The sequence below is a fragment of the Artibeus jamaicensis genome, unplaced genomic scaffold (assembly GCF_021234435.1).
Source record: "Artibeus jamaicensis isolate MK-2021 breed Jamaican fruit bat unplaced genomic scaffold, CSHL_Jam_final contig_475, whole genome shotgun sequence".
NCBI lineage: Eukaryota > Metazoa > Chordata > Mammalia > Chiroptera > Phyllostomidae > Artibeus > Artibeus jamaicensis.
Window position 1 is genome coordinate 3252956 of NW_026521852.1, and position 14611 is coordinate 3267566.

A 14611-nucleotide genomic window follows, 5' to 3' on the forward strand; every position below is an offset into this window, starting at 1 on the left:
AATGCCAAAGGAGGGGGTGCTTTTGAAAGTGCTTGACAATCTGGACATTCTCTGATAATTTGTTTTGCTAGGACCCGTGGAATATTAAATTCTTTACGTAGGGCCTGACTATTTTGGTGAAAAAATTGATGAGACATTACTGTACATTGAAAAGTATCTGCTAGGCTGACAAGGGCATGAGCCCAAGAATTTCCCTCTGCCATATAGGTCCGGGCAAGCCTGAATGAGAGCGGATATGGGTAACAAGTAAGGGGTGCTTCCTTTTATCTAAAAGGCTTTGCAGGGTTAGAAATAGACTTTAGTAACTGAGGCTCAGTGGACCCTTTTAATAAAGCCTGATATATATGAGGGAGTGTATATACAGTATAACCAGAGTTACAATCTAAGTTAAGAGGCTCTTTGGGCCAATGTTGGAGGGCAAGAACAGCCCCTGAAATTTCCACCCATTGGGTGGAGGAGTGCCCTCAAGGAAGAAAATGTATCCACTCGTCCCCTTTCCAGGTAATATAGCAGCTTTCCCCGTTTTTTTCTGAACCATTGGTAAAGATGGTTCTAGCTTCAGGAATAGGAGTGGCGCTGAATTTTTTCCCCATACGAATATTAAGAGTGGGAAGGTTTTAGAGAAGTTTATCAGAAGGTAAATGAATACTAAGATCCCCTACAAAATCAGCAATTGCACACTGAAATTGACTATAAAAGATTGACTATAAAGTTTGTTGTAGATACACTTGGGCGAGTGGAACATGTATAACAGCTGGGTCATGGCCAAAAAGCTGAATCACTCTCACAGCCTTTGATGAAGCTGACAGTAATATAGGTGGTGATAGTGTGCTGGGGTTGATGGGATAAAAATAACCAGTCATTTCTCAATTAGGTGACAACTGTCCCATTAAGCCAGTAGGCATCTCCAGTGTGGGGAAGCAAAAAGGTCTGACAAGTGTTTGTGTACCCTAGTGAGCTGTCTGGAAGAAAGGTATTGGTTAACTAAATCTAATTCCTGTCTAGCTTGGTCACTTAAGGATCAAGGAGAATTTAGGTCTGAATCTGGGAGACATCCAACAGCCCTAAAAAGCTGCTGAATTAGCTTGAAACATTGCTCTTGTTCTTAGAGAGCTTGTTCCCTATGGTTGAGGATTTGTAGAAACCCTTAAAGAATTTCCGTAACAAATAAAAGAACCTTTTCTGAAATTCCTCCTGGAACAAGCATGGGGATTACAAAACCAGTTTCAATTCTGTGTTCACTCCTCCGCCTGCACCCTCAGATCCTGTTTCTTGCTAGTGAGAAGAGTGTAGTGGGTCAAAAATGTGCCATTGGTGCATACATGGAGAGGGGTACAAAATATTTTGGGTACCCTAACCCTGCTTATGGGTCTCGGTTTCTCTTCCCAGTCATCTAAACCAGCTGGGAGGGCTTGGAGTGCTGTGTGACCAACTCTTAAATTGAGCTTCCCCGGATGAGCCAAAAGTTAAATCAATTTTCTCGCAGGAATTCCCTGTGAGGCCCCTGCACTCTTGGGAATTGATCCCAGACACATCCATGAGGCCCTCCCTCACCTCACGTAGGGACACCCAAGATTTGGAGCCGGAGGGAAGAAGTGCTTCTTTTCTTTGGGCACTCAGCAAGAAGCTGAAACGCTCATAAATACCTCGCTACAAAAGCTGATAAAGGGAAAGTCTTCGCTTTCTCCTCCCCAAACCTAAAGCGAGGCGGGGATTGTGCTGCAGGGGATGGGACCATGAGTCTTTTACAGTGTGCCTCTCGTTGTGCGGGCTCTTGCTTGCAGATGGCAGGAAACCTAGTGTTCTGACCTGGCCCACATCTTAGCTTCTCCTCTCATGGGTGCCTTCTGGCGGTGAGCGCCCTTGTGGCTCTTAACTGCTCGACCTGTGCCTGCAAAATGCAGCAAATGCTTGGGATAGAGAAAGCAGGACTCCTATTCATGGAAGAGGGTGCAGGGGAGAGAAATGAGAAGAAAACTGCTCAAGGGGCAGCACGACAGAAACCTTTTATCTGTAACATGCCTGGGGACCTTACCGACAGATGCCCCTGCCCCTGGGGAGATGAAAGCGCTGATTTCCATCATCTTAGGTGTGCCATCCCTGAAGATGGCTCGTAGCATCTGATCGAACCACGTCCCGAATCCTCAGGTCCCTGTTCCAGGTGCCAGATGTCAGGGGGCCCTGTGGGCAGAGCCCCCCACATGTTGATATATAGACTAATTTTCAAGGGCTAGTATAAAAGGTAGCCTGAATAGTTTAAAGCAATTGAGTGTCAACTTATCCTGCTACTCAGAAGGCTACCATTTGGGATATTTCTACCCCATCAACAAAATCCTGTGCAGGGAGCATATCAATATGTATTAAAATAAAAACGAAGCCCCACCTCCCCACCAACCCATGTGCAAAACCACTCTTCAGTTACTAGCAAGAATATCTTTAATGAAAAAAATGTTACAGAATCAGAGGCATCAACGCCAGATGGACACAAGAATGTACCAACCACCCTGAAAAGTAGGATAGATCATTTGGAATGACAGCAGCTACTGGGTGGGAAGCTCAGGGGATGTGCTGCTCGGAGTGGGAGGGAGTAGAATGCTAAGAGGAACTAGGCCCACAGGTGAGCCACCCTCAGCAGAGCAGGTCCTAAGCCCGCAGGGTTGTATGTGCTCCTTCGCTTCTCTGCATCCTGGTACCAAACCTTAACAAAAACAACCACAAACTAAAAGTTCTCAAGCAGGTGATTGTAACCACCTAAGTACTTTTTTGTGTGCCTATTATTTATATCATAACTCTGGCAGTTGTCAGAAGTGTACAGAGATTACCTGCCTAATGCTTAAAGACATAAAGATTTTCTTCTTGAGTGGCAGCAGAAGTCCATGTGAGATTTGTAAACAACGATAGAAAATACTGTAAACATAACTTAGCAGAGCTTGTGTAAAACAGAAGTAGTGAATCCAGATTTACAAGTGGGTTAAAAAAAACAAAACAAAAAAACCGGCAGCTTCATACAAAGTTCTCCCTCCTGCATCAAGTGATTTGTCTATAAATATAATTCTGAGCTGAAAAACTGGAATTTGGGGGAGAGCCATCTTTGTGTACAAAATATGCAAAGGATGCTTATTCTTTTACTTTTCTCTAGTGGTATTCAGCTACCAGAGACAGTTCTGACTCTGTGACTTTGGAGACATTGAGAGTTTAGTGTGGAGCCCTGGCCTGGGGCCTGCTGTAGTGCTGGCCATGGCAGCCGATGCCACAGCATCCTCTGCCCCCTCCAGTTCATCGTGCAGCTCCTGGCTGGCACTGGACTGCAGGGCTGCAGGAGCAAGTTACTCCTTTGGGAGGCAACTCTGTAGAAAGGGGGTACAGGAGCTGAAGTAGGCACGTTGATTGATCCAGCAAGGAACCTCTTTCCCACAAAGAATCTCTGCTAAAGTTGGAGGAAGGTGATTGCAGTTTCTGTGCACTAAATGATAAGCATTGCCTTTGTATTCTTTTCCCAGTTCTACAGTTTTTTTCTATAGCATCTTCTAGGAAGGCAGTGCTCCCTAAAACAACAGCTTCTTCTAATTTAAATGTTTCTCCTAGTTCAGAAGCTTTTTCTGGGGAAATTTTAAATATTGCAGAAAAGGGGTGAGAATAGGTACCATAAGCAAATTCTCTGCCATATACTTTAATTCTTGACTGCAAAATTCCAGTTCCAAAGGATGAGATGTACTTGTTCATCCAGTACATGTCGTGCACATTAAGCACCACTAACTGGTTAGCAGTTCCCATCCTCCTCCTCCCCCCTCTCCCCTCCCCCCACTGCTGCCACTGCCTCATCCTGGGCCCAGGCTGCTCTCACCTCCGCTGATACAGGCTGCCATTTAGAATGGAAGGGAAAATAATGCCTGGGCACGAAGTGTGCAGCCTGACCCAAGCTGCCTGGGCAGGACCAATGGGAAGCTGGGTGGCTCTGGGGCACTGCTGACAGGAACCTCTGTGCCATCAGGGCTTATGGGTGATGGGCCTGCTCAAGCTTAGGCACCGCCCCTCACTGTATTTTTTTAACTATACACTACTGTAGACCTAATATTTTTTCCACTTGAAATACCTTGATTTTTTCTTTTTTAAAAAATTTTATTTAGTTATTTTCAAGTACAGTTTTCTATTTTTCCTATCCCAGCCCACCCTGCCCCGTGCTCCCCACCTCCCTCCCTTTTCCACCCCCCTTAGTTCTTGTCCCTGTGTCCTTCATACTTGTTCCTCCAAATCCCTCCCCTTTTTTCCCCTTAAATTTCCTTCCCTCTGGTCACTGTCCCCTTGTTCTCTATTTCAGTGTCTTTGTTTTCTTTTTTCTGCTTGCTTGTTTGTTTTGTTGTTTAGCTTCCTGTTAAAGGTGAGATCATATGGTATTTGTCTTTCAACACCTGGCCTATTTCACTCAGCATAATGCTTTCCAGTTCCATCCATGATGTTGCAAAGGGTAGGAGCTCCTTTTTTCTCTCTGCTGCATAGAATTCCATTGTGTAAATGTACCACAGTTTTTTGATCCATTCATTTACTGACGGGTACCTAGGTTGCTTCCAACTCTTGGCTATTGTAAATTGTGCTGCTCTGAACATCGTGGTGCATAGGTTCTCTGAAATTGATGATTTTTTCTTTTTTTAAGTATAGTTTATTGATTTTACTATTATAGTTGTCCTAATTTTTCCCCCTTTGTCCCACTCTGCCTGTTACCCCCTTTCCCTCCTGCAGTCCCACACTTAGTTCATCTCCATGGGTTGTGTGTGTAAGTTCTTTGGCTTCTCCATTAGGAAATGGAGTTGTTAACCTCCCCCTGTCTATTTTGTTCCTGCCAATTATGCTTCTTAATCCCTGTACCTTTTCCCCCTCCCCCTTCCAGGTGATAACCCTCTAAATGATCTCCGTATCTATGATTCTGTTCCTGTTCTGCTTGTTTGCCTAGTTTGTTTATTTGTTTAGATTTAGTTGATGATAGTTATGAATTTGTTGCCATTTCAGTGTTCATGGTTTTGACCTTATTTTTCTTAAATAAGTTCCTTTAACATTTCATATAATAGTGGCTTGGTGATGATGAAGACCTTGGTGATGATGAAGACTTTTAGCTTTACAGTATCTGGGAAGCACTTTATTTTCCCGTCCATTCTCAATGATAGCTTTGCTGGGTAGGGTAATCCTGGTTGTAGGCCCCTGCTGTTTATCACTTTGAACATTTCTTGACAGTTCATTCTAGCCTGCAAAGTTTCTTTTGAGAAATCAGCTGACAGTCTCATGGGAACTCCTGTGTAGGTAACTGTGTGCTTTTCTCTTGCTGCTTTAAAGACTCTCTTTATCTTCAGCCTTTGGCATTTTCATTATGATGTGTCTTGGTTGGGGTTTCTCTTTGGGTCCAACTTGGTTGGACTCTCTTGCGCTTCCTTGGATTTGTATTTCTGTTTCCTTTGCCAAATTGGGGACATTTTCTTTCATTATTTTTTCAAATAAGTTTTTTTATTTCTTACTCTTCCTCTTCTCCTCCCCGACATCCTTATGATTCAGATGTTGGCACATTTGTTGGAGATGTCCCAGAGGTTCCAAAGCCTATTCTTATTTTGTTTTGTTTTGTTTTTAATTCTTGTTTCTTCCTTTTGTTTTGGTTGAATGTTATATCTTCATTATGTTCCACATCATTGGTTTGAATCCTAGCTTCCTTCCCTTCTTTGTTGGTTTCCTGTGGATTATTCTTTATTTCAGTTAGTGTAACCTTCATTTTTTCCTTTATTTATTTTTTTGCCACATTCAAGGAGCTCCCTGAGCATCCTGATAACCAGTGTTTTTGAACTCTGCATCTGATAGATTGGCTATCTCTGTTCCACTTATTTCTTTTTCTGAGGTTTTGGTCTGTTCTTTCATCTGGGCCATATTTCTTTGTCTCCTCAATTTGGCAGCCTCCTTGTGTTTGTTTCTGTGTATTAGGTAAAGCTGCTTTTACTCCCTGTCTTAATAGCATGGCCTATTGTAGAAAAGGCACCTGTAAATTGTGTGGGGCACAGCCTTAGGTAATTGCCAGAGCTGGGCAACTGACTTCACTACTTTGTGGTTGTGTGGAGAGGGCTGAGAGGGGACAGTGCCACTGCCTGGCTTCTGGTGGTTTGCCTGGTATTGGCTCCATTTCCAGGCACTTTACCCCCTTCCCATATGTGACTGGTGCCCTTCCAGCTACTGTCCCATCCCAGAGTAGGCAGGTTTGCATATGTTCTAAGGCCATGCTGGCCCTTTCAGTGGCAAAAATCAGCAGTTTCTTGTACCACTCCAGTCCCCACTAATTTTTTAACTGGGGGTAACGGGTTTATCTTCCTGCTGCTGGAACTCTGGACTGTGCAGTCTGGCCTAGGGCTGGGATTGCTGGTTCCCAGGGTATCCTACCTGTTCCACCACTGCTGCCACCACCTTTCCATGCCATACTGCCTCTCCGCCGTCCATACAACTCCTCCTACCTGTCTGGACGAATGTGTCTTCTTTAAATCCTGGTTGTAGGACTTCCATGTAGCTTGATTTTCTGATGGTTCTGGGTGTTACTACTAGTTTTGTGACCTGGTTGTAATTCTTTCTATGGTTGTGTGAGGAGACAAAGCATGTCTACCTATGCCTCCACCTTGACCGGAAGTCCTCTGTATTCTATTTTGTATTTGACTTTTTTCCCATCCTAACACTGTCTAGACATTTTCCTGCTTGCATCGCCTTTAAAATTTTTTTCATGGCTATATAGTGGTGGGTAAAAGTAGGTTTACAGTTTTTTTTTATGGAAAATAGTACAGTAATTGTCTTTGTGCATAAAGTTTTTCTCTCATATATTCATTCAGCAAACATTGAATGGGAATTATGTCCCAGGTACTGAAGGCATTGGGCACACAAAACAAGTAAGGAGAATGAGATTAGTGGGGGGGTGCATGTGCATACAGGTACATTACTAAAGTTTTACAGGTCCTGTGCAAGAACTGCATTTGGGATTTAGTGACTGTGCATAGTATGTATGCATTATAATTATTTAACTGTTCCCTAATTTATGTATAAGTCTTAAAGACCATTTATTTACTTACTACATGTCATTGGTAGTTACACACATTTTGTGTTTTTCTTTGGTCAGCCTTATTTAGAGTATAACTTGATGTATTATTTAATTTGTTGCATAATGTTTGAACATATTAGGGACTAAGAAAGTCTCCTAAGAGAAGTTGTGGGTGGGTATGGTGGCCGTCTTCAGCAATGAAAAAAGTTGACATGTGTAGGCCAGAAAAATTGGCCCAAGGAGCAGAGGCAGGACTAGTTAGCTAACAGATGGAAGTTACAGGGAAACAAATGTTAACTCAGAGTAAAGAAGAGCTCTCACACAGAGGTGTCTGTGGTGGGATGGATTGCACAGGAAGTAGTTTATCAGTGGGACCGTCCCTGCTTGGGCTTGCTGTCCCCTTCTTGGGCATGCTACATGACAAATTCAGCACTGGAGGGGGCTATGGGGAGAGCTAAATGGTCTTTAAGACTAAGACATTAGACTTAGCAAAGACTCATCTGTCTTTTGGAAAGAAATTTGGAATTGAAGAATATTAATGTCAGAACCCCTCTTAATGTTTACCTTTGTTTATAATTGAATTTTTAAAATTAGATTTCTTCTGTTACAACAGAAATACAATCTTGCTGTAAAAGCAAAAGATGTGTAAAAGCATTTAAGTGAAAAAATGAAATCATAGTAACATGCTATTCTGTAGTAAAATTGTGCTGAAAGGCTTACAAGAACAGCAGCAGTAGCTGTCTCCTGTTTGTACCCACTCTCAGTGTTGTTTCATTCCTAATGGACCTCCAATTTTTTGCCTGTTTTTTCTGGTATTTTCATATTTCTAAGTAACATATGTATGTCACTTTTCTCGGTTTATTTCAGAATTACCCATAGACTTCCTGTTACAGTGTGATTTTAGCTCATCTTCTTCCTCTCCCATCATCTCCTGATACTTGGTGATGTGCTGGCTTTTTTTGTTGTGAACCCACAAGTTACAGCATCTGTAGGCCTCTTCGGAGTTTTTTAAGTTCACATGCTCTAGGAGGAGTCTCTGACTGCCCTTCGAAGGGGTAAACCTGACGGCACGTGTTCTAGAGCTGCTCTAGAGCTGGTGGGAGAGAGGCACCAGGGTCCTTTTGTAATTAGACTTGAACTTAATCCTTCTATATTCACTTTATTTTATCCCTGCCTTTCTCTCTTCCTCAGGTCCTAAGTCTGGGAGTACATTTATCTTGTCTTTGACACAAATAATTGCTGTTTTTTGAATACTTATTATTGTCAAGCATTGGGCTAAGTCTTATGTGTATTAATTTTAATTCTCTCAAGTCTTCTGTGGGTACTAACTATTATTATTATTCTCATGTTATTGATGAGGAAATTCAAGTTTAGAAAGGTTATATAACTTGCCAAAGATTAAACAGCTTAGAAGGTGGTAATGTCCAGGCTTGAGTCTGTGTTCTTAACCATGGAGCAATATTGCCTGCTAAGTCCTTAATGATAACTTCTCTTTGTTGCAAAATTTGGGTAAATACTGGTTTAGAGTTTCTTTTTTTTGTTTACTTTTTTTCTTGCCTTCCTATGGGTTTCTTGGACATTTTTTAGAATTCCATTTTGATTTATCTGTGGTATTTTTTCAGGGTATTTCCTTAGCTTTTTAGCAGTTACTAGGTATTATATATACACAACTTATCACCATCTGCTGGTGTTGACATTTTACCAGTCCAAGTGAAGTATAAAGAAACCTTACCTCCATTTATCCTCCTTTGTTTATAATGTAATTGTCTTAAATATTTCCTCCATGTACATTTGAGACCCAATTAAGATAGTATTGTAATTTTTGCTTTGTGTCAAAACTCAGGTAGATAAAAAAGTCTCTATTTACTGATATTTTTACTCTTTTCATTGTTCTTCCTGATGTTCTAAAATTTTTTTTTATCATTTCCTTTCCATTTAGGGAACTTTAAAAAAAAGATTTTATTTATTTATTTTTAGAGAGAGGGAAAAGGGAGGAAGAAAGAGGGAGAGAAACATCGATGTGTGGTTGCTTCTCAGTGCAACCACCACTGGGGACCCGGCCCACAACCCAGGCGTGCGCCCTGAGTTCAACAGGCTACCCTTTGGTATGCTTTCGTGAGCTGTTCTTTTAGGGTAGATCTGCCAGTGACAAACGTCTTGATTTACCTCTTTGTATCTGAAGGATATTTTCATTGGGTATAGAATTTGGGTTGATAGTTCTTTCAGCACTTGAAAAATGTTTTTTGAAAAATACTTCCTTCTGACCTTCGTGGTGTCTGATGAGAAATCTGTCCCGTGAATTGCTCCCCACAGGTCGTGTCATTCCTCTCTTAATGCTGTCAAGATTTTTTACTTTGTCTTCTGTTTTCAGAAGTTTGTCTCAGTGTTTTGGAGTGGATTTCTTTGGAGTGGAGCTCATCCTGTTTGAGGTTCATTAAGCTTCCTGAATCAGCAGGTTTTAAATCTCTTGCCCAGCTCAGGAAATTTTCAGCCATTACGTCTTCAGATACTTCGAAGCCCCCGTCTCTGTTCAGTCCTTCTGAGACTAATGATTGGGCTTTGGGTCTTTCATTCTGTCTCACAGGCCCACGAAACTCTGTTCTTTTTTTCTCCATCTTTTTTTTTCTCTATTGTTCAGATTGGGAAATTTTTATTTCATTTTATTTACTAATTCTTTCCTCTTCTTTCATTGACTGCTGAATTGATCTCTGAGTTCTTTATTTTAGTTATTTTAATTTTCAGTTCTCAAGTTCCCATTCAGTTCTTCTTTCTCTGTATCTTCTATTTCTTTGCTGAGACTTTGTTTTGTTTGTTTGTTTGTGTGTTTTTCTCATTTATTTCAAGCATGTTTGCAATTGCTTATTAAAGCATTTTTATGATGGCTGCATTTAAATTTTTTGTCAGATAATTCTAACATTTGTGTCATCTCTGTGTTAGTATCTGTTGATTGTCTTTTCTCATTCAAGTTCAAATTTTTTTTTTTGTTCTTGGATTAATAGCGATTTTCAGTTGAAACTTGGGCCTTTTGGGTGTTATAAGACTTTAGAGCTTATTTAGTATTTAAATCTTGTGCCTTAGCAGGCTTCCTTTGATACGTACCAGAGGGAAGAGAGGGTACCATGTTGTTATTGTCAGACGGGTTAGAAGTCAAGTTTCTCATTGGCCGCATTAGGCTGGGTAAGTTTGGAAGTTCAAGGCTCTCCACTGGGCCTCCTAGGCTGGTAGTGTCCTGGCTGGAAAGGATAGAACTGCCTTGTTCCTGGTCCCCACTACACTGTACTGGGGATTTTCATTACCACCTGGTGGGTATGAAAGTTTGGCTCTCCGCCGCACTTTCTCTGACCCCAGTTAGGAGGGAAGGGGGCTTCGCAGTTTCTGGGCAGTAGTAGAAGTTTAGACTCTCTGTTTAGACCTTGTTGGCTGGGGTTGCAGTTTTTTCTGTGGTGGTTACTGGAGTAAAGTGATTATTGTCTAAATGTTTTCTGTCTCTCTGGTTTGTCTTTTCCTGGTCCTTTGGTTCCAGAAAGCAGGCTCTTCTTGAGCCCTTTTTTAAGTGTATGCCCATTGGTATCACTGTGTTGTTGGCTTCTCCATCACTTGGTCAAGGACATCTGGATCATAGGAGGCAGAAAGAATATCCAAGGAACTGTTAGGTCATTTTTTTTTTTTACCCTGCAGTCACTGACCAGTTGTCATCTTTCTGCTTTTCAGAATCTTTTTTGTTTGTTTTGTTTATGTATCATGACCAGGGTGCTTAGCTGTAGTTAGCAGCAGGAATTCATTCCTTTCTTAATTATTTTAAATAACAGATACTTATCTTTCTTATTTTGTTTATGTTCTGAGGGACAGTCTCAGAAAGCTCAGATATTCCCTCCCCATCTCCAAGAAAAACCTGTTTTTTGTCATATCAACACTTACGGGCTTGCTGACTATATAGACTCTAAAACGTTTGAATATGTTCTTTCACAGAGCCACTTACAGTTATCTTGAACTATTAAGAGCTTCTTTCACTAGATATGAAAGTGTCGTGAAAACATTTGTATTTATTGCTTAGTTGGGAAAGCATGTTGTGGATTTGAACATATGTTTTAAAAAATATTGGCCAATGTGATTAGGGCAATATGTGATTTGTGCATTTTTGTCTGTAGGAGTGGTATGATATACTTTGCTTTAGAATGTGTACTAAGTCACCCCGTTTTTTTTCTTCTCAGCTGGAGTCGAGATGGTCATAAGCTTGTGAGTGCTTCCACAGATAACATAGTGTCACAATGGGATGTTCTTTCAGGCGACTGCGACCAGAGGTTTCGATTCCCTTCACCCATTTTAAAAGTCCAGTATCATCCACGAGATCAGTATGTTTAATCTGAGCTGTTCTTTCCTGGGGTGGGATCTAACTCCATATGGATTAGCTCCAGGCTCTTACAGTGTCAGATTAAGGTTTTAGGAGGCAGATACACCTCTCTTTAAACCTTCAACATACAGAGGCTTTCTGTCTAGGTTGGCTCAACTGAATAGATTTTAAGGAGAATATTATATAATTAAAAGCTTCCCCAAATTAGGACTTTGGAAATGGGCAAAGGTAGGAATAAGTATAATAACTAGTTCTTGACCTGTCCCTTCCCCCATTATTTGAATTTTTTAGTAGGGGAAATTATTTAGTATTAAAACTGCATTTAAGAGTTATCCATCATTCCATTGCCCAGACATAATTGTCTGCATTTTTCTGGGTTCTCTTTTAATCAAGTACTCTTTATGTATAAAGGTTGTTATATAGTGCTTCATAATTCACTATATGCATGTTAATGTACATAAATTTTATTTTTTACACTGCTTTAATTAGTATTTTGCTTTTTTTCACTTTATTCATATTTTACTAGTCTACTACATTTCTATTTTTAGTGATTACTTTATATTTTGTGAAGGTACAGTAGGATTCAATAACTTTACTCAGTCATATCTCTATTAGACATTTAGATTTTAGGGTTTTTTCCCCTATATTCATTTTGCTGGGGCTGGAAAGTTGGTAAGGGTAGTATATAGGGATCAGGGAGAATGGCAGGGGAATCCGTCTACTGATACCAAAGCAATAGCCAATGTACTATTCGTATTTTTAAACAGGAACAAGGTTCTCGTGTGTCCCATGAAATCTGCTCCTGTCATGTTGACCCTTTCAGATTCCAAACATGTTGTTCTGCCGGTAGATGATGATTCCGACTTGAACGTGGTTGCCTCTTTTGATAGGCGAGGGGAATATATCTATACAGGAAATGCAAAAGGCAAGGTAAGCCGAGAAGCCAGTTAAACACGCCTTAGTCATCCTGTGCTTTGGTTTATTTTATGTGGACTCTGCTACTTCCTTTGAAATTTCTTTTATCCCCACAGTAAGCATGCGTCCTGACTATGGCAGATGTAGCCTGTTTTTCCCTCATGCTTAATAATTTCTGTCCTTTGGATTTAGAGTGGGCAGAGGTTATGTGGCCTAGAAACCATGGAAGGGCCTTTGCTGGATGCTGCTAATGAAGAGCCATTACTGAGTTATAAAATCGAAGAGTCATTATAAAATGAAATACTGCTGATGAATATACATAGTTCAGTAAATACTGTATAATTCAGGCCAGTTTAACCTGTAGTTTTGCAGAGTAAAGAGTCAGGTTAGGTGAACATTAAGGTCTCTTTTAAATTTAGAGTTTATAGTTTCATTTTTTAAATTTTTAAAATTTAAAAATTTTTTTGATTGGGGCGCATGGACTGGTATAATTTTATGGCTACTTTAGAAATGACAGTTTTTAAAATTCATAGTAAAAACATATAAAGTACATATAACATTTACCATCTTAACTGTTAAGCGTATACAGTTCATTGGTGCGAAGTACATTCACAATGTTAAGCAGCCATCAGTCACCATTGTCCATCTCTCAAACTCTTTTCATCTTGCAAAACATTAAATAATGACTCCTTATTCCCTGCTTTCCCTGGCCCCCACCCCAGGCAGCTATTGTTCTGCTCTACGTCTCTATGAATTTGGTTACTCTAGGTACTTTCTATAAGTAGATTCATACAGTATTTGTCTTTTTGGCTCATTTCATTTAGTGTAATGGCCTTAAGATTCATCCATGCTCAGCATGTGCCAGACTTTCCCTTCTTTTCAAGGCTGAGTAATATTCCACTGTATGTGTGGACTACATTTTGTTTATTCGTGCATCTGTTTTGATTGTGAATAACATTAAACATTATATGTTAAGAATAGACAGTCCTTTATTTATAGAGGTAAAACGCAATACCAGTTAATCAGGCCAAATACATGGGAATAAACTGTTTCTATTTTCCTAGTTTTTGTCTAGTTTTAGAAACAGAAGCCAGATCTAATTATTGTAAGTTATCAGAATACTTACTTTTTACTTTTTCTTTTTTTAACTCTAGATTTTGGTCCTAAAAACAGATTCTCAGGATCTTGTTGCTTCCTTCAGAGTAACAACTGGAACAAGCAATACCACAGCCATTAAGTCCATAGAGTTTGCCCGGAAGGGGAGGTGAGGCCTTGTCTTTTTAGGGGCAGTTTTAAAATTGAGTGGGATATGAAATACCATTAAGATCCACAGTTTTTGCGTGTATTATACTTCAAAGGTTTTTAAAGTTTACTTAAAAATAGTTATTAGAAACTGTCACTATCTGGTTCTTCAGTTCATAAAATTCACCCCGTTGAACCAGCATCCCCATCTTCTGTGACTGGAGATTACTGGGCGGCTCCTTTATGGAGAAGAGTGACGCGCGCTGACAGCCAGACGCCTGCCACACAGTTAGCCTGGGTAAAGATTAGCTGTTTTCATTGGAGTTGATGTCGCAGAATTCATGCAGTAACTGAAGATATACTTTACTCACATAAAACCTGATTATCCCTTTAATTACAAGTGTTTTTCTGGTAAGTTTGGTTACCCAACTAGAAGTAGATATATCAACAGAAACTAGAAGAAATAGGTTATCAGTAAAAGAGTCACCCTGTTTCATACAGGAACAACACCCTTACGTGCTTAGGGGGCATTCATGTTCAAAATCCTCTTAAGAAAAGGTTAGTTACCTGGCTGGTATAGCTCAGTGGGTTGAGCGCGGGCCTGTGAACCAGAGTATCGCGGTTCGATTCCCAGTCAGGGCACATGCCTGGGTTGCAGGCCAGTTCCCAGTGGGGGACACACAAGAGGCAACCATACACTGGTATTTCTCTCCCTCTCTCCTTCCTTTCCCCTCTAAAGATAAATAAATAAAATCTTTAAAAAAAAAAAAAAAGAAAAGGTTAGGTAGTGAAGTCTGGAAGAAGGCATGAAATAACATTTTAATAGACTTCTAATGTTATTATTTCACTTTTTAAATTGAAATGGTTTATGAACTCATTTAAAAGACTATATTATATATAAAACAAGGCCATAGAAATGAAGTATTTATGTACATTTAACTGTATCCTTCTGAGTTCAGGAGCTGGTTTCAATTTACAGGTCTTGGATCTCAGTCGAATACTGATGAGTAGTTTGTTTGCACATACCAAATTCAAGGACACACAGGAAGTAT

The 14611-nt window shown here is 40.3% G+C and overlaps 1 protein-coding gene and 1 pseudogene across 3 annotated transcripts in view; one reads left to right on the plus strand and one right to left on the minus strand.

Moving 5' to 3' along the window:
- Window positions 1-14611, plus strand: part of RBBP5 (RB binding protein 5, histone lysine methyltransferase complex subunit) — a 42949-nt gene that overhangs the window by 18624 nt on the left and 9714 nt on the right. For all 3 annotated transcript variants that reach the window (XM_037155340.2, XM_037155341.2, XM_053667983.1), the window contains exons 4-6: window positions 11263-11403; window positions 12170-12332; window positions 13472-13581. In XM_037155340.2, coding sequence (XP_037011235.1) covers window positions 11263-11403; window positions 12170-12332; window positions 13472-13581 — 414 coding nt within the window. The remainder of the gene's footprint in view (window positions 1-11262; window positions 11404-12169; window positions 12333-13471; window positions 13582-14611) is intronic.
- LOC119044147 (deubiquitinase DESI2-like) lies at window positions 3150-3774 on the minus strand (annotated as a pseudogene).